This window comes from Nerophis lumbriciformis, linkage group LG02, assembly GCF_033978685.3.
Source record: "Nerophis lumbriciformis linkage group LG02, RoL_Nlum_v2.1, whole genome shotgun sequence".
Lineage (NCBI taxonomy): Eukaryota > Metazoa > Chordata > Actinopteri > Syngnathiformes > Syngnathidae > Nerophis > Nerophis lumbriciformis.
Window position 1 is genome coordinate 66,355,936 of NC_084549.2, and position 20,229 is coordinate 66,376,164.

A 20,229-nucleotide genomic window follows, 5' to 3' on the forward strand; every position below is an offset into this window, starting at 1 on the left:
AAAAATGTAACAAGACTAGAGGGCTCATGTCAGCTCAAGACTTAGAAAAATGTGTACATGCCTTTATTACCAGTCGGCTAGACTATTGTAATGGTCTCCTTGCAGGTCTTCCCAAAAAAAAACTGTCAGGTAGCTACAGCTTGTTCAGAACGCTGCTGCTAGAGTTCTAACAAAGACCAAAAAAAGTGAGCACTTTACACCAATTCTTAAATCCTTACATTGGCTCTCTGTACATCAGAAAATTGATTTCAAAATCCTCCTGCTCACATATAAATCACTACATGGTCTAGGGCCCAAGTATATCACTGATATGCTCCCACTATAGAAGCCCTCTAGATCACTAAGATCTTCTGAGAGCAATCTGTTAGCGGTTCCCAGAGTAAAGTGAAATGAAGGGAGAGCATCATTCAGTCACTATGCAACTATTAGCTGGAATAAACTTCCTGAAGATGTCAGACTTTCCCCAACTCTGACTACTTTTAAAACTAGACTGAAAACTTTTATGTTCACCTTAGCTTTCAGCTAAATCTTTTAATCTTTTAACTTTTAACGTCCGCACTGTTTTAATTTTTATTGTCTGCAATTTAATTTTGCTTTTATTTTCTTTCATTTCACTTTGTTGTCTGTGAAGCACTTTGAGTCTGACTTGTGTATGAAAAGTGCTATGTCCTAATGTGTGTGTGTGTGTATATATACACAGATACATACATATATATATATATATATATATATATATATATATATATATATATATATATATATATATATATATATATAAAATAGTGCCATTTACAGTAATATGCTGTAAAAAAAAAAAAATACTACAAATTTTAGTGTAAAATCCTGGCAGCCAGTTTTTTAGTATAAAATCTACATATTTTTTTAAGTGTCCATAAAAAAATAAACAATCCAATGCATTGGCAATTATGTACTTCTTTATTGAGGACAATACTTGCACATTTATATTATTCACAAAAACAAACAGCCCTCTGAGGGCAGCCATAACTGCCATGTGGCCCTCAATAAAAACACGTTTAAAAACCCATTTTTACAGTAATATGCTATAAAAACTACCATACATTTTACAGTAATATGCTATAAAAACTACCATACATTTTACAGTAATATGCTCTAAAAACTACCATACATTTTACAGTAATATGCTATAGAAACTACCATACATTTTACAGTAATATGCTCTAAAAACTACCATACATTTTACAGTAATGTGCTATAAAAACTACCATACATTTTACAGTAATATGCTATAAAAACTACCATACATTTTACATTAATATGCTATAAAAATTACCATACATTTTACAGTACTATGCTATAAAAATTACCATACATTTTACAGTAATATGCTATAAAAACTACCATACATTTTACAGTAATATGCTATAAAAACTACTATACATTTTACAGTAATATGCTATAAAAACTACCATACACTTTGCAGTAATATGCTATAAAAACTACCATATATTTTACAGTAATATGCTGTAAAAACTACCATACATTTTACAGTAATATGCTATAAAAACTACCATATATTTTACAGTAATATGCTGTAAAAACTACCATACATTTTACAGTAATATGCTATAAAAACTACCATATATTTTACAGTAATATGCTGTAAAAACGACCATACATTTTACAGTAATATGCTATAAAAACTACCATACATTTTACAGTACTATGCTATAAAAACTACCATACATTTTACAGTACTATGCTATAAAAACTACCATACATTTTACAGTAATATGCTATAAAAACTACCATACATTTTACGGTAATATGCTATAAAAACTACCATACATTTTACAGTAATATGCTATAAAAACTACCATACATTTTACGGCAATATGCTATAAAAACTACCATACATTTTACAGTAATATGCTATAAAAACTACCATACATTTTGCAGTAATATGCTATAAAAACTACCATACATTTTACAGTAATATGCTATAAAAACTACTATACATTTTACAGTAAAATGCTTTAGAAACTACCATACACTTCACAGTAATATGCTGTAAAAACTACCATACATTTTACAGTAATATGCTATAAAAACTACCATACATTTTACAGTAATATGCTGTAAAAACTACCATACATTTTACAGCAATATGCTTTAGAAACTACCATACATTTTACAGTAATATGCTATAATGTGAGTGTGAATGTTGTCTGTCTATCTGTGTTGGCCCTGCGATGAGGTGGCGACTTGTCCAGGGTGTACGCCGCCTTCCGCCCGATTGTAGCTGAGATAGGCTCCAGCGCCCCCCCGCGCCCCCAAAAGGGAATAAGCGGTAGAAAATGGATGGATGGATGGATGCTATAAAAACTACCATACATTTTACAGTAATATCCTGTAAAAACTACCATACATTTTACAGTACTATGCTATAAAAACTACCATACATTTTACAGTAATATACTATAAAAACTACCATACATTTTACAGTAATATCCTGTAAAAACGACCATACATTTTACAGTAATATGCTGTAAAAACTACCATACATTTTACAGTAATATGCTATAAAAACTACCATACATTTTACAGAAATATGCTATAAAAACTACCATACATTTTACGGTAATATGCTTTAGAAACTACCATGCACTTCACAGTAATATGCTGTAAAAACTACCATACATTTTACGGTAACAAAAAAAAAAGGTGGAGTGGTGCTGCGTGTTGGTCCAGGTGTAGTTTATTGACATGAAAAGACAGTACAGTACATCATATATTAACTCTCAGTAGTCATATTTCCACACTAGCCAGGAGGTCAAAGGTCACAACGTGTGAACCAGCTTTTAGTCCAGTGTGAGGAAGAAGAGAGGGGGGGAGGGGTCTCTAGAGAGGGCGGGGTTACGACACTTTCATTGTTTTCAGTCCGCACACACACACACACACACACACACACACACACACACACACACACACACACACACCGCCTCATCCGTCAAGTGAGCGAGGTCTAAAATCAGCTAAACACGCAAAACGCGGCTCCTTCCCTCGCCGCGACATAAAAAAATAAGACGGGACTCGGCGTGAAAGAAGTGAAATGTTCCCTGGCTGACAGTGAGCGACGACTTTTTTTTCTTTTCTTTTTTTCTTTCCCCGGTGGCCCCGCCCACCCCTCAGAACGCTCGTCTTTCTAGTATTGTCATTACACACTGGACATGACCTGTGTGCAGGGGAGAGAGAGCAACTCCTTTTAACACACACACACACGCATACACACATACACACACACACACACACACACACACACACTCACTCAGGCCAGGATTGTCACTGGAGAGAAAAACCGTAATGGGAGCGACGAGCATGTGCAGCTAACGCTGTCTGGCCGAGCATCAGTTCTTTCCAAAAGAGGAACATTTGAGGGAAATATTGCAGTTTTTGAAGGTTGGCAAGCTGCCGCATGATCCCACTTACCGGCGCTTCCAGTTCCTCGGCGGTCAATAAATAAAACCAGACGGTCCGCCTTCTTCCCGCGGCGCGGGTGTCACGGCTCCTCGAACAGCTGGAGGTCCAGCCTGACCACGATCTCGCCGGTGGGAACCTCGTGGAGCAGCAAGCGCTTGGTGATGGGCCCTTTGGAGCCTTGGTCCTTCTTGATTTCCGCCAGGCGGATCTCCGTCCGGCCCAGGAAGTCTGGAGGGACGCGCACACACAAACCGAGGACGGCGTTGATTAAACATTAAGACTTCAGGGTCAGAGCTCGGAGGCACGAGTGCAGACCGTCGGGGGAGAACTGGTCCCGCTCGAAGACGGTGACGCACAGGACGTCCTGCTCCAGGTCCTTGATGAAAAACTGGCAGTTGGAGTTCCACTTGGGATTCAAGGTGTCCTGCAAAAAAAAAACAGACAATCGTCATAATGACATGAAGTTAACCTTTAAAGGCTTAGTGGCCACATGCGTGGGAACTGTTAGTTTCCTTCCCTGACAATGACCACATTGACGTGGACTCCCTCCATCTCTCGCCCATGTGTTTATTGCTCCAAAACCAAAACAGCACTTACTTTAATGTAGGGCGTGCTTTAGAAGTGTTGCTCTAGTAATAGAGATCTTTTGGAGAAGATCTGAAGGGGGATTGTGAAGAATGCATATATATATATATATATATATATATTTAAAAGTAATTTCTTTCTATTCATAGTCATATTTGAAACAGCTAGTGTTTTTCCATTTGTACTCTTTCTATTTTTTTATCTTATGTCCGCAAGTAAACTATGTGTGTGACCTTGAAGGTTTGCACTGTAGGAGATGGAATACTCCCTTTTGTCTTATCTTTAGTGGAACAATGAGGCCGTGTTCCTTTCCGGACAGGTGGGGGCTTTCTTTCTGTGTAAGAAGTGGGCTATTCAGTTTGAAGGTCAGAACAACTTAGGGAGCCGGTATGAATGTATTGGTCTAGGTTGTTCTCCTGAAATTTTCAGTAAAAACTTGATGATATTCCTATTCTGTCCTGGTGATCCTTCTTACTCAGCATATATGTCATCAAAAAGAACTTGGGATTGACCAGTAACTTAAAGGGGAACATTATCACAATTTCAGAAGGGTTAAAACCATTAAAAATCAGTTCCCAGTGGCTTATTTTATTTTTCAAAGTTTTTTTCAAAATTTTACCCATCACGCAATATCCCTAAAAAAAGCTTCAAAGTGCCTGATTTTAACCATCGTTATATACACCCGTCCATTTTCCTGTGACGTCACACAGTGATGCCAACACAAACAAACATGGCGCATAGAACAGCAAGTTATAGCGACATTAGCTCGGATTCAGACTCAGATTTCAGCGGCTTAAGCGATTCAACAGATTACGCATGTATTGAAACGGATGGTTGTAGTGTGGAGGCAGGTAGCGAAAACGAAATTGAAGAAGAAACTGAAGCTATTGAGCCATATCGGTTTGAACCGTATGCAAGCGAAACCGACGAAAACGACACGACAGCCAGCGACACGGGAGAAAGCGAGGACAAATTCGGCGATCGCCTTCTAACCAACGATTGGTATGTGTTTGTTTGGCATTAAAGGAAACTAACAACTATGAACTAGGTTTACAGCATATGAAATACATTTGGCAACAACATGCACTTTGAGAGTGCAGACAGCCCAGTTTTCATCAATTAATATATTCTGTAGACATACCCTCATCCGCGCTCTTTTCCTGAAAGCTGATCTGTCCAGTTTTGGCGTTGATGTCAGCAGGCCAGGGAAGCTAGGGTCGATATTCTTCTCTTGATCATCTTCGGTGGCATAAGGGACGGTGTGAGCCAAGACATCCAGGGGGTTTAGCTCGCTCGTCTGCGGGAACAAACTGCCGCCATTGCTTGCCGTGCTACCGAGGTCCTTTGTCCCTGAATTGCTCACACACTCCGGCAGATTCAATGGAGGTCTGGCGGCAGATTTCTTTGACTTTATCGTTGGAAATGCATCTGCTTTGAGTGTCGCAGGATATCCACACATTCTTGCCATCTCTGTCGTAGCATAGCTTTCGTCGGTAAAGTGTGCGGAACAAACGTCCAATTTCTTGCCACTTTCGCATCTTTGGGCCACTGGTGCAACTTGAATCCGTCCCTGTTCGTGTTGTTACACCCTCCGAGGCATGATGTCTCCAAGGTACGGAATACAGTCGAAAAAACGGAAAATAACAGAGCTTATTTGACTCGGTGTTTGAGAAAATGGCAGATTGCTTCCCGATGTGACGTCATCCCTCCGAGAGCGAATATTAGAAAGGCGTTTAATCCACCAAAATTCACCCATTTAGAGTTCGGAAATCGGTTAAAAAAATATATGGTCTTTTTTCTGCAACATCAAGGTATATATTGACGCTTACATAGGTCTGGTCATAATGTTCCCCTTTAAATTCCCTTGGAGGAAGAACTGGTCCGACGCAACAGTGGACAGCACCTTTTAGCTCTTATTTCCAAAATTGTCTGCACTACTGAATTGGGGTCTTATGGAGGGGTTAGTGCATCTGCCTCACAATACGAAGGTCCTGAGTAGTCTTGGGTTCAATCCCGGGCTCGGGATCTTTGTGTGTGGAGTTTGCATGTTCTCCCCGTGACTGCGTGGGTTCCCTCCGGGTACTCCGGCTTCCTCCCACTTCCAAAGACATGCACCTGGGGATAGGTTGATTGGCAACACTAAATTGGCCCTAGTGTGTGGATGTGAGTGTGAATGTTGTCTGTCTATCTGTGTTGGCCCTGCGATGAGGTGGCGACTTGTCCAGGGTGTACCCCGCCTTCCGCCCGATTGTAGCTGAGATAGGCTCCAGCGCCCCCCGCGACCCCAAAGGGAATAAGCGGTAGAAAATGGATGGATGGATGGGCCCTTATGTGGACACTTATACTGCCATCTGGTGGTATCAGAAGAGTATAACATACAATGGAATTTGGGGGGAAAAAGTGTAAAAATAAAGTTAAAGTAAAGTTAAAGTACCAATGATTGTCACACACACACTAGGTGTGGTGAAATTTGTCCTCTGCATTTGACCCATCCCCTTGTTCACACCCTGGGAGGTGAGGGGAGCGGTGGGCATCAGCGGTGCCGCGCCCGGGAATAATTTTTGGTCATTTAACCCCCAATTCCAACCCTTGATGGATAAGAATTATTTTTTTATTTTTTTATTTTTTTGTCATAAAAAATACAATCATGTGTGCTTACAGACTGTATCCCTTGCAGACTGTATTGATATATATTGATATATAATGTAGGAACCAGAATATTCATAACAGAAAGAAACAACCCTTTTGTGTGAATGAGTGTGAATGAATGAGTTTTTTTTGGGTTGGTGCACTAATTGTAAGTGTATCTTGTGTTATGTTGATTTAATAAATAAATAAAAAAGTATATACCGGTATATATATTTTTTTTTATTTTTTTATTCTTGTGCGGCCCGGTACTAATTGATCCACGGACCTGTGGTTGGGGACCACTGCTTTAGGGGACTTATTTTTTTGTCCCCATACCGTCAGAGGTCCCCTAAAGATGTCCCCATTAAGTAAGTATTGCCAGAACACACACACACACACACACACACACACTTGTGAGTGTCCGCCCGGAGATCGGTAGGTCGTGAGTTCAAACGCCGGCCGAGTCATACCAAAGACTATAAAAATGGGACCTATTACCTCCCTGCTCCACACTCAGCATCAAGGGTTGGAATTGGGGGTTAAATTACCAAAAACTATTCCCGGGCGCGGCCACCGCTGCTGCTCACTGCTCCCCTCACCTCCCAGGGGGTGATCAAGGGTGATGGGTCAAATGCAGAGGGTAATTTCGCCACATGTGACAATCATGGGTACTTTAACTTGAACTTAATATATGCTAAAGCAGTGGTTCTCTACCCAAGTGCCACCATAATGACCAATACACGAACACAGTAGCCTAGTAGGCCTACGTAGTCATTAAAAACAAGGAAGAGGTTTTATTGAACTAGTATATTTCATCGGTTTGGCCACTGTAACGTTACACACAGTTTGAACAGTAACACTGTGTTGGAATATTTAATTAAGTGATTATTCGGCGTACCATATGCATACCACTGTTTAAAAATCACGACGCTAAATTATCTGAACATCCATATCTTAGCTTTGTGTTATCGTTAACAAATTATATTCTACGTATATTTGCCTGAAATGAAGCATTTTCAAGCATAAAAACTGCCTAATGAAGAAAAAGTATCAATACCACAAGACGTGACCAAAACAATCAGGTCATGGTAAATTAAATGTGTGTGTTTATTAGAATGCGTGTGGCTACCATGCTAAGTGCTACCAAGAAGAGAGCAGTGGGTACCTGCAGTGTTTTGGTGATGTGGCACTGAGAGCCCATGGTGACCTCACAGTAGGGGTTACTTTTCCCTGCAACACAAGTCAAACACCTCCCACTCACTCCCAGCGACATCTTTGAGTGGGCCAACTTTGAGAGCGCTTGTTACCGTGCGAGCGACACGGTTTGAGCTCGATTCCCTCCACGATGTTGACCATCAGCCTTCCGATGCCGGTCGCCCTCTGGGAGCGCACTGAAGGAGGGGCGAGGGGGCGGAGTTAGGGACACCACAATGTACTTCAAAGGATGGAGGTGGTGAATACCGAGATAAGCTTTCTCCCGCTTCTTCTTCTCCGTCTCAATGAAGAGCTCGGAAGCCGCCTTGATCTTCTGCACCCACGCCGTCCTGCACACACAACCAGCGCCGTCACGTGACGCCGCCGTCGCCAACCTTGTCACGCCGCTCACCGCTCATTGATGCTCTCGGCTCTCAGCGTGTAAACTCTGTCGATGTGAGAGATGTGGAAGAGAGGCTCGTCTCCCGAAGGATCCGTGGGGAGTTTCACCAACACTTCGTTGAGGAAGATGGGCTGGAGGACAACACAAAGATCCTCGCACACACACTCCACACAACAGGAAGTCACACACTTGAAGTCTGGTCTCACCGTCTTGTACATGCGGTACTGCAGGTGCGTTTTGGACGAGAAGACTTTATCAGAGCCGGAGGAACCCAGAGGCTTGGTCACCTGACGGATGGAAGGAAAGGATTGGAACTTTAACACAAAACACAAGAAGACACTTGCAGACTGACGCTGAGTCTTTTCAGTGCGTTAGTGCACATTGTCAGTGACAGCAAGTACTCACTACAAGACACACAGGACAAGAAGAATAGGAATATGGAAGAGAAAAAGGAAAAAAGAAGATAAAGAACGAAAAAAAGGAAAAAGAGGGAAAAATAAGAAATGGGGAAAAAAAGAAGAAAAATGAAAAAGAACAAATAAAGGGATGTAAAAGAAAAAAGAAGAGGAAAAAATAACAAAAAGAAAGAGGAAAAGGAAGAAAAAGAAAAAAAATTAAGAAAAGAAGAAAAAAGAGAAAAAGGAAAAAATAAAGAAAAAAGTAAGAAAACGAAAAAGTAGAAGAAAAAAAGACAAAAAGGAAAAAATTTAAAAGGAAAAAAGACAACAAAGAAAAAAGAAACAAAACGGGAAAAAGAGAAAAAGAAAAAGAAGAAAAACAATTAAAAAAATGAAGAAAAAAATGAAAAAAAAAATAATGAAAAAGAGAAAATAAAAATAGAAAAAGAAGAAAAAGAAAAAAAATTTACAAAAAAGAGAAAAATAAAAAAATCAAGAAAAAAGTAAGGAAAAGAAAAAGGTAAAAGAAAAAAAAGAGCAAAAGAAAAAAAAAAGGAAACAAAGAAGAAGGAAAAAAGAAGACAAAGAAAAAAGAAATAAAAGGAAAAGGGAAGAAAAAAAGAAGAAAAACAATTAAAAAAATAAAGAAAAGAAAACACTGAAAATAAAGAAAAAGAGAAAAAAGTAAAAGAAGAAAAAGGAAAAAAGAAGAAAAACCAAAACAGGAAAAAAAAGTAAGATGATAAAAAGGAAAATTAAAATAAAAAGAAAGAGAATAAAGAAGAACAAGGGAAAAAGAAAAAGAGGAAAGAGAAAAAGGAAACAGAAAAAAAGAGGAAAAAGAAAAAAAGTACACAAAAGGAAAAACAGAAAATCAATAAGGGGAAAAATATTTAAAAAATACAAAAATACAAAAAAGGGGAAAAGAAAAGAAAAAAGAAAACGAGGAAAAATAAAGAAAATAAGAAAAACAAAAAGGAACACAAATAAGAAAAACAAAGACGAGGAAGACTACACTGTCAAATACTATACATTATTACATACAGTCTTATGGGGAACTCTGCTTCGATGTGCAAACTGTTTCCAATTATAAACCCTGTTCAAGAACCAATGAAGTTGTCAGTTGTTTTTTATGGGGAACTCTGCTTCGATATACAAACTTTTCCATTCACAAACCCTGTTCAAGAACCAATGAAGTTGTCAGTCGAGGTTCCACTGTGTTTCATTTTCAGTTGTGTGTGTGTGTGTGTGTGTGTGTGTGTGTGTGTGTGTGTGTGTGTGTGTGTGTGTGTGTGTGTGTGCGTGCGTGCGTGCGTGCGTGCGTGCGTGCGTGCACCTGTGTGAGCAGCAGGAAGTCGTTGAAGAGGAAGCCGTAGAGCTCCTTGCTGCTCTTGGCTTTGAAAAGTTTGCCGCTGTGGAGGAACTTCCTGGGACCCAAACAGTTGGTGACGGAGTTGAAGACCAGTTGCTGCAAGAAACGACACGCATGAAGAAGAGTTCTTGCTTGGACGTGACCAAGAAGAAGAAGAAGAAAAGAACCTCAGACAGGCCTTCACACTGAACATGAGCCTGGATCCACTCCAGACGGTCAGAGTTCTCCTTCTCCCGCACGCCCTCGTTCACCTGAACACAACAGCCGATCGCGTCACTTCCTCCCCTCCTCCACTACCACGGTGGCAGGATGGTAACCATGACGACCACCGGCTAAAAGCAAGTCAAAGGTCACCTGAGAGCAAAGCTCCTCGGCTTTCTCCAGGGCGGCCTTCAGGTGGCTGTGGTCAGGATGAGACTCTGGAGTGTTCTCCAAGATCTGTTGGCGGCAGATGGAATTCAACGTGTGTGTGTGTGTGTGTGTGTGTGTGTGTGTGTGTGTGTGTGTGTGTGTGTGTGTGTGTGTGTGTGTGCGTGTGTGTGCGTGTGTGTGTGTGATACGTACGTTCTTGATGATGAGTGGGTATCGCGTGACTCTCTGCATGGGTTTGAGCAGGAAGCTGGACAGAGGCATGCCCTTACAGCGAGGGTCCATGGCTAACCTCTGACACAAAGACCAAGGGACAAGATGGCTCTTTAGCGCTGGTTCATGGAGTCGTTGGACAGATGGACGGACAGATACCTTGAGGAAGTCTTTGATTTCGGGGTTGTCGTCAGTTTTCTGCTGAATCAGCGTGGCTCCGTTCAGCTGACACGAGCAGAACCTGCCACCACATGTACACCCATCAAGTCTTTCACACTGGACCAGGAGATTAAAAGTAAAACTGTACACTGCAAAAACTGAAATCTAAATAAGATGAAATATCTCAAACAAGGGTGATATTTGCTTATTTTCTGTCTGATAAGATCATTCTTCTCACTAAGCAGATTTTATGTTAGAGTGTTTTACTTGTTTTAAGGGTTTTGGTCCTAAATGATCTCAGTAAGATTTTACAGCTTGTTGCTGAGATGTGATGACCTATATTGAGTAAAACATGCTTGAAACTATTTTTGTCCAAATGTCCAAAACACACCCAGCAACGGTGCACAGGAAGGCAGGGAAGAAGAGGGGAAAAGGCGGCCAAAATGGTCAAAAGTCCCAATTTTGTCCAAAATACCTACCCAGGTTCGAGTCCCACAAGTCCCGGGATGCCCAAAATGTCCATAACACACCCAGCCGAATCCCACGGGGAGGGGGGATAAAAGTTGGAAAAGTCGGCAAAAGTCCCAAAAATGTTCAAAATACCTACCCAGGTTCAAGTCCCACATGGAGTGCCACAAGTCTTAAGACTTGTGGCACTCCATGTGGGACTTGAACCTGGGTGTGATTTAGACTTAAGACTTGTGGCACTCGAACCCGTGTGTGATTTTTCAACATTTTACCGACTTTTTCTCACTTTTCTCCCCTTGCTGGGCGCGTTTTGGACATTTTGGGCATCCCGGCCAGAGGCGGGACTTGTGGGACTCGAACCTGGGTAGGTATTTTGAACATTTTTGGGACTTTTGCCGACTTTTCCAACTTTTATCCACCCTACCCGTGGGACTCGGCTGGGTGTATTATGGACATTTTGGGCATCCCGGGACTTGCGCGGCCATACATAAGACTTTGTTAGAGTGTTTTACTTGTTTTAAGGGTTTTGGTCCTAAATGATCTCAGTAAGATATTACAGCTTTGCTGAGATTTGATGACCTATATTGAGTAAAACATGCTTCAAAGTATTTTTGTGTAAATGTCCAAAACACACCCAGCAATGGTGCACAGGAAGGCGGGGAAGAAGAGGGGAAAAGGCGGCCAAAATGGTCAAAAGTCCCAATTTTGTCCAAAATACCTACCCAGGTTCGAGTCCCACAAGTCCCGGGATGCCCAAAATGTCCATAACACACCCAGCCGAGTCCCACGGGGAGGGGGGATAAAAGTTGGAAAAGTCGGCAAAAGTCCCAAAAATGTTCAAAAAACCTACCCTCGAACCCGGGTGTGATTTTTCAACATTTTACCGACTTTTCTCACTTTTCTCCCCTTGCTGGGCACGTTTTGGACATTTTGGGCATCCCGGCCAGCGGCGGGACTTGTGGGACTCGAACCTGGGTAGGTATTTTAAACATTTTTGGGACTTTTGCCGGCTTTTCCAACTTTTATCCCTCCTCCCCGTCGGGCTCGGCTGGGTGTGTTATGGACATTTTGGGCATCCTGGGACTTGTGGGACTCGAACCTGGGTAGGTATTTTGGACAAAATTGGGACTTTTGACCATTTTGGGCATCATCCTAAATCCTAAATGATCTCAGTAAGATATTACAGCTTGTTGCTGAGATTTGATGACCTATATTGAGTAAAACATGCTTGAAACTAGAATATCAAGTGTTGCAAAGCTGTGTCATCAACACTCACAAGTATAAAACTACTTTTTCAAAGTAATAATTTCTTATTTCAAGCATGAAAAAAAAAATCATGACTTTGACACAATTGTGTCTCATAATTAAAACGGATGACAGCCAAATGGACTTTGCTGTTTTATTTTCAATGAAACAATAGAAAATACACTTATTATTAGTGAGAATATACTTATTTTAAGGTATTTTTGGGTTCGTTGAGGTTAGCTAATTTGACTTGCAGATAATTTTGCTTAGTTCAAATAAAATACCCCTCATTTTTGTATTTTTGTTTCTTGTTTTTGAACACTGACTTTTTGCAGTGTAGACCCCTGGTCCTGGTCCTGGTTCTGGTGTGTGTGTGTGGTCACCTGATGTATGGCTGCATGTGTGGCAGCTGATTGGTCAGGATGTCGCCAATCATCTTCACCGGCATGCGATCACCTGACATCTTCTTCCTCACCCTGAGAGCTCTGAGGACAACACGTTTGTTTTTTGTGTGGAACGTCAACATGTTGAATGGAGAATCGTCACCCCAGGAACCGGATGGGATCGCAAGGTACCCAAAGGTTTGCACTAGAGATGTCCGATAATGGCTTTTTTGCCGATATGCGATATTCCGATATTGTCCAACTCTTAATTACCGATTCCGATATCAACTGATACCGATATATACAGTCGTGGAATTAACACATTATTATGCCTAATTTTGTTGTGATGCCGCCGCTGGATGCATTAAACCAGGGGTGTCCAAAGTGCGGCCCGCAGCTACTTGTTTACCGGCCCGCCACACATTCTGCAAAAATTGCAAAATTGATAGTATTGCAAAAATTAAAACAAAAACATTAAAAAAAGTGGAATGAGGTGAAATCTAACGAGAAAAAGTTGCAATGTTGACACAAAGCTGTCATGCAGGCTGTTTTTTTTCCTTTGTCTGTTCTTTATTTTTGCCATTGCTCCAAAAAAAAAAAAAAAAAAAAAAATCTATGTTATAATGAATTATTGACCTATTCATGGCTCCAATTACTTCAAAAATGTCACTTTAAAATGTTTTATGTGGAAAAAAATATTGCATATATTGTGTGGTTGCCATATAAAAACATCAAAGTTTTCTTTGACAAAAGAGCATAAAAACAAACAAAATAATAGTTCAAATGTAAAATCGACAGATATATCTGAAGTTGATCTCGTAACTTAAGTGTTGAAAGTAAAAGAAAACCTAATAAAAATGTATCACTTTATGAGTGGGGCACCTTTTGGATCCCAAACATATTTAGTGGGATTTTATTAATATTTTCACTGTGATTACTCAAAACTATTAAATAATTAAAATCAATGGTGTCCTGCATTATTGATCTTTTAGAGCTCTAATTACTAAATACTGCATATTTCCAGTTTTGCTATAAAAAACTAAGTTGTCTTTGACAGAAAAGGCATAAAACCTTTTTTTTTCTTTTTTTTCCCCACTTTTTATCAACCTGAAGTTGATATAGAGATGTACTATAAGCGTTAAATAATAAAAAAAATAATAATAATTTGACTTATTTTTAACGTTTTAATGATTGAGACCCTTTATGGTCCACAGGAGCCCTAAAGGTTAAAAAAAAAAATCCATATATTTTGTTATGGTTTGAAAATGAAAAATATCAAAATGGCCCCCGCATGCTTAAATTTTTCCGTGTGTGGCCCTCAGTGGAAAAAGTTTGGACACCCTTGCATTAAACAATGTAACAAGGTTTTCCAAAAATAAATCAACTCAAGTTATGGAAAAAAAGGCCAACATGGCACTGCCATATTTATTATTGAAGTCACAAAGTGCATTCTTTTTTTTAACATGCCTCAAAACAGCAGCTTGGAATTTGGGACATGCTCTCCCTGAGAGAGCATGAGGAGGTTGAGGTGGGGGGTAGCGAGGGGTGTATATTGTAGCGTCCCGGAAGAGTTAGTGCTGCACGGGGTTTCTGGGTATTTGTTCTGTTGTGTTTCTGTTGTGTTACGGTGCGGATGTTCTCCCGAAATGTGTTTGTCATTCTTGTTTGGTGTGGGTTCACAGTGTGGCGCATATTTGTAACAGTGTTGAAGTTGTTTATACGGCCACCCTGTATGGCTGTTGACCGAGTATAATATCGGCAGTCCGATATTATCGGACATCTTTAGTTTGCACCCCTGTTCTGGACTGTGTCAAAAAACGTGGCCACGGCTTACTTGAGCAGCTTGATGTTGCACATGATGAGCTCCTTCCAGTTGACAAAGATCATGGCCACCTCCTTCTCGCTCAGCAGCTCACAGTCCAGCAGAGGTTTGTGGAAGATCTGCGCAGAAGGTCGACGAGCTTCAGTTAAAATAGTGCAACTTGGACTCCGTCGTAAAATTATACTCAGCAAGGTGTCCAATACTTATGTCACATTTGAACCGACACGGTATCAATCCCTGGTACCTGGAAATTGATACCAATTTTTGGGGAATTATGTGTTTCCGTCTGGCTCTCAACAAAGGCGGACGCATTTCCCTCCCCCTCTTGTTATCTCCATTGATTTGCTTTTTGTCTTGTCTTTAACTCAGCTTCAAACCGCATGCCCCCCTTATAAGTCCAAGGCGTTAGATGGCAGTAGTGTACAGTGTGTGTTCTTGTTGCGCCCTAAAAAGTGTTAATACTGTAAGTATTGTACTCATTACGCACCAGCCGTTTGATTCTTCGTTGTAGTTTTCAGTAACAAATTTGGAGGTGCTGAAACCGCCATGTAAAATCGCTAGTACTAATTAGTAGCATGTCACTAACAAAGCCTATGTGGATTAGCATCAAACTAGCACATTTTTAGAAAAGTGAAACCTTACATTTGTTGGCGAGTGGTTATTATTTTTTTTAACCCATCAGAAATATCAAGCAACTAAAATGCGCCAAACATGTGGAGAGCGTGTTTTGCATTTTCCCATCATGCTTTGTAATGAATTTAAATGGGTTTAATTTAGATTTTTTAAATGCTGATTGGAGGAATTTTTTTTTTAATATCCACAAAGTTTAATGAGTAGGATGTGTTATGTGTAACCATGTTTGTTTGTTTTCTGCGCCATGACTAGGGAAGGTTGTCTGGTGTTGATCATATAAGGAATTCTGTGCATGTAATCATATAGATGTACAATTAGTGGTCACTGGTATGTATATTAGCATCAAACTAGCACATTTTTAGAAAAGTGAAACCTTACTTTTGTTGGCGAGTCAGTTTATATATTTTTTTAATCCATCAGAAATATCAAGCAGCTAAAATGCGCCAAACATGGGTAAGTGTTTTTTAATGCTGATTGGAGTTTTATTTTTATAATATCCACAAAGCTCAACGAGCAGATGTGTTATGTGTGACCATGTTTGTTTGTTTTCTGCCCCATGACTAGGGAAGGTTGTTTGGTTTTGGTCATATAAGTAAATGCTGTGCATGTTATCATATAGATGTACAATTAGTGGTCACTGGTTGGTATATTAGCATCAAACTAGCACATTTTTAGAAAAGTGGAACTTTACTTTTGTTGGCGAGGCAATCATTTTTTTTAATCCACCAGAAATATCAAGCAGCTAAAATGTACCAAACATGGGTAAGTGTGGTAAGCATGTTTTGCATTTTCCCATCATGCTTTGTATTGGATTTAAATGGGTTTCATTTAGATGTTATTTATATGCTGATTGGAGTTTTTTTTTAAATAATATCTACCAAGTTCAATGAGCAGGATGTGTTATGTGTGACCCTGTTTGTTTGTTTTCTGCACCATGACTAGGGAAGGTTGTTTGGTGTTTATCATATAAGCAGATTCTGCGCATGTAATCATATAGATGTACAATTAGTAGTCACTTGTATGTATATTAGCATCAAACTAGCACATTTTTTGAAAAATGGAACTTTACTTTTGTTGGAGAGGCAATCCATTTTTTTTAATCCAACAGAAATATGAAGCAACTAAAATGCACCAAACATGGGTAAGCGTGTTTTGCATTTTCCCATTATGCTTTGTAATGGGTTTAATTTAGATTTTTTTAATACTGATTGGAGTTTTTTATTATAATATCCACAAAGTTCAATGAGCAGGATGTGTTATTTGTAACCATGTTTGTTTGTTTTCGGCACCATGACTAGGGAAGGTTGTTTGGTGTTGATCATATAAGCAAATTTTGTGCATGTAATCATATAGATGTGGTCACTGGTATGTATATTAGCATCAAACTAGCACATTTTTAGAAAAGTGAAACCTTACTTTTGTTGGCGAGTCAGTTTATATATTTTTTTAATCCATCAGAAATATCAAGCAGCTAAAATGTGCTAAACATGGGTAAGTGTTTTTTAATGCTGATTGGAGTTTTATTTTTTATAATATCCACAAAGTTCAATGAGCAGGATGTGTTATGTGTGACCATGTTTGTTTGTTTTCTGCCCCATGACTAGGGAAGGTTGTTTGGTTTTGGTCGTATAAGAAATTATGTGCATGTAATCATATAGATGTACAATTAGTGGTCACTGCTATGTATATTAGCATTAAACTAGCACATTTTTAGAAAAGTGGAACCTTACTTTTGTTGAAGAGGCAATCAATTTTTTTTTAATCCATCAGAAATATCAAGCAACTAAAATGCACCAAACATGGGTAAGTGTGGAAAGCGGGTTTTGCATTTTCCCATCATGCTTTGTAATTCATTTAAATGGGTTTAATTAAGATTTTTTTCATGCTGATTGGAGTTAATTTTTTTATAATATCCACAAAGTTCAATGAGTAGGATGTGTTATGTGTGACCCTGTGTTTGTTTTCTACACCATGACTAGGGAAGGTTGTTTGGTGTTGGTCATATAAGTACATTCTGTGCATGTAATCATATAGATGTACAATTAGTGGTCACTGGTATGTATATTAGCATCAAACTGGCACATTTTTAGAAAAGTGAAACTTTACTTTTGTTGGCGAGTCAGTTTATATATTTTTTTAATCCATCAGAAATATCAAGCAGCTAAAATGTGCTAAACATGGGTAAGTGTTTTTTAATGCTGATTGGAGTTTTTTTTATTTATAATATCCACAAAGTTCAATGAGCAGATGTGTTATGTGTGACCATGTTTGTTTGTTTTCTGCCCCATGACTAGGGAAGGTTGTTTGGTTTTGGTCATATAAGTAAATGCTGTGCATGTTATCATATAGATGTACTATTAGTGGTCACTGGTTGGTATTTTAGCATCAAACTAGCACATTTTTAGAAAAGTGGAACCTTACTTTTGTTGGAGAGTCAATCCATGTTTTGTAATCCATCAGAAATATCAAGCAGCTAAAATGCACCAAACATGGGTAAGTGTGGTAAGCATGTTTTGCATTTTCCCATCATGCTTTGTATTGGATTTAAATGGGTTTAATTTAGATTTTATTTAACGCTGATTGGAGTTGTCTTTTTATAATATCCACAAAGTTCAATGAGCAGGATGTGTTAAGTGTAACCATGTTTGTTTGTTTTCTACACCATGACTAGGGAAGGTTGTTTGGTGTGGATCATATAAGAACATTTTGTGCATGTAATTTATATAGATGTACAATTAGTGGTCACTGCTATGTATATTAGCATCAAACTAGTACATTTTTAGAAAAGTAGAACCTTACTTTTGTTGGAGAGTCAATCTATTTTTTTTAATCCATCAGAAATATCAAGCAACTAAAATGCGTCAAACATGGGTAAGTGCGGAGAGCGTGTTTTGCATTTTCCCATCATGCTTTGTAATGGGTTTAATTTAGATTTTTTTAATACTGATTTGAGTTTTTTATTATAATATCCACAAAGTTCAATGAGCAGAATGTGTTATGTGTAACCATGTTTGTTTGTTTTCGGCACCATGACTAGGGAAGGTTGTTTGGTGTTGATCATATAAGCAAATTTTGTGCATGTTATCATATAGATGTGGTCACTGGTATGTATATTAGCATCAAACTTGCACATTTTTAGAAAAGTGAAACCTTACTTTTGTTGGCGAGTCAGTTTATATATTTTTTTAATCCATCAGAAATATCAAGCAGCTAAAATGCGCCAAACATGGGTAAGTGTTTTTTAATGCTGATTGGAGTTTTATTTTTTATAATATCCACAAAGTTCAATGAGCAGGATGTGTTATGTGTGACCATGTTTGTTTGTTTTCTGCACCATGACTAGGGAAAGTTGTTTGGTTTTGGTCATATAAGTAAATGCTGTGCATGTAATCATATGGATGTGGCCACTGCTGTGTATATTAGCATCAAACTAGCACATTTTTAGAAAAGTGGAACCTTACTTTTGTTGGAGAGGCAATCCATTTTTTTTAATGCACCAGAAATATCAAGCAGCTAAAATGCACCAAACATGGGTAAGTGTGGTAAGCATATTTTGCATTTTCCCATCATGCTTTGTATTGGATTTAAATGGGTTTCATTTAGATGTTATTTATATGCTGATTGGAGTTTTTTTTAAAATAATATCCACAAAGTTCAATGAGCAGGATGTGTTATGTGTGACCCTGTTTGTTTGTTTTCTGCACCATGACTAGGGAAGGTTGTTTGGTGTAGATCATATAAGAAAATTATGCGCATGTAATCATAAAGATGTACAATTAGTAGTCACTGCTATGTATATTAGCATCAAACTAGTACATTTTTAGAAAAGTAGAACCTTACTTTTGTTGGAGAGTCAATCTATTTTTTTTAATCCATCAGAAATATCAAGCAACTAAAATGCATCAAACATGGGTAAGTGTGGAAAGCGTGTTTTGCATTTTCCCATCATGCTTTGTAATGGGTTTGATTTAGATTTTTTTAATACTGATTGGAGTTTTTTATTATAATATCCACAAAGTTCAATGAGCAGGATGTGTTATGTGTGACCATGTTTGTTTGTTTTCGGCACCATGACTAGGGAAGGTTGTTTGGTGTTGATCATATAAGCAAATTTTGTGCATGTAATCATATAGATGTGGTCACTGGTATGTATATTAGCATCAAACTTGCACATTTTTAGAAAAGTGAAACCTTACTTTTGTTGGAGAGTCAGTTTATATATTTTTTTAATCCATCAGAAATATCAAGCAGCTAAAATGCGCCAAACATGGGTAAGTGTTTTCTTTGCTGATTGGAGTTTATTTTTTATAATATCCACAAAGTTCAATGAGTAGGATGTGTTATGTGTGACCCTGTGTTTGTTTTGTACACCATGACTAGGGAAGGTTGTCTGGTGTTGACCATATAAGAAATTATGTGCATGTAATCATATAGATGTACAATTAGTGGTCACTGCTATGTATATTAGCATCAAACTAGCACATTTTTAGAAAAGTGGAACCTTACTTTTGTTGAAGAGGCAATCAATTTTTTTTTAATCCATCAGAAATATCAAGCAACTAAAATGCACCAAACATGGGTAAGTGTGGAGAGCGTGTTTTGCATTTTCCCATCATGCTTTTTAATTAATTTAAATGGATTTTATTTAGATTTTTTTAATACTGATTGGAGTTTTTATTTTTATTTTTATAATATCCACAAAGTTCAATGAGCAGGATGTGTTAAGTGTAACCATGTTTGTTTTGTTTTCTACACCATGACTAGGGAAGGTTGTTTGGTGTAGATCATATAAGAACATTTTGTGCATGTAATTTATATAGATGTACAATTAGTGGTCACTGCTATGTATATTAGCATCAAACTAGTACATTTTTAGAAAAGTAGAACCTTACTTTTGT

The 20,229-nt window shown here is 38.6% G+C and overlaps 1 protein-coding gene across 2 annotated transcripts in view; it reads right to left on the reverse strand.

The window, feature by feature from the left end:
* Positions 1 to 2,719: 2,719 nt before the first annotated feature.
* itsn1 (intersectin 1 (SH3 domain protein)) overlaps positions 2,720 to 20,229 on the reverse strand; it is a 145,821-nt gene continuing 128,311 nt past the window's right edge. For both annotated transcript variants that reach the window (XM_061966681.1, XM_061966672.1), the window contains 14 exons: positions 14,711 to 14,817; positions 12,877 to 12,978; positions 10,781 to 10,862; positions 10,604 to 10,702; positions 10,394 to 10,477; positions 10,207 to 10,290; positions 10,004 to 10,135; positions 8,476 to 8,556; positions 8,279 to 8,400; positions 8,134 to 8,216; positions 7,980 to 8,063; positions 7,838 to 7,902; positions 3,775 to 3,883; positions 2,720 to 3,687 (listed from right to left, as the gene is read on the reverse strand). In XM_061966681.1, the coding sequence (XP_061822665.1) occupies positions 3,539 to 3,687; positions 3,775 to 3,883; positions 7,838 to 7,902; positions 7,980 to 8,063; positions 8,134 to 8,216; positions 8,279 to 8,400; positions 8,476 to 8,556; positions 10,004 to 10,135; positions 10,207 to 10,290; positions 10,394 to 10,477; positions 10,604 to 10,702; positions 10,781 to 10,862; positions 12,877 to 12,978; positions 14,711 to 14,817 (1,383 nt within the window). In that variant the 3' untranslated portion in view covers positions 2,720 to 3,538. The remainder of the gene's footprint in view (positions 3,688 to 3,774; positions 3,884 to 7,837; positions 7,903 to 7,979; positions 8,064 to 8,133; positions 8,217 to 8,278; positions 8,401 to 8,475; positions 8,557 to 10,003; positions 10,136 to 10,206; positions 10,291 to 10,393; positions 10,478 to 10,603; positions 10,703 to 10,780; positions 10,863 to 12,876; positions 12,979 to 14,710; positions 14,818 to 20,229) is intronic.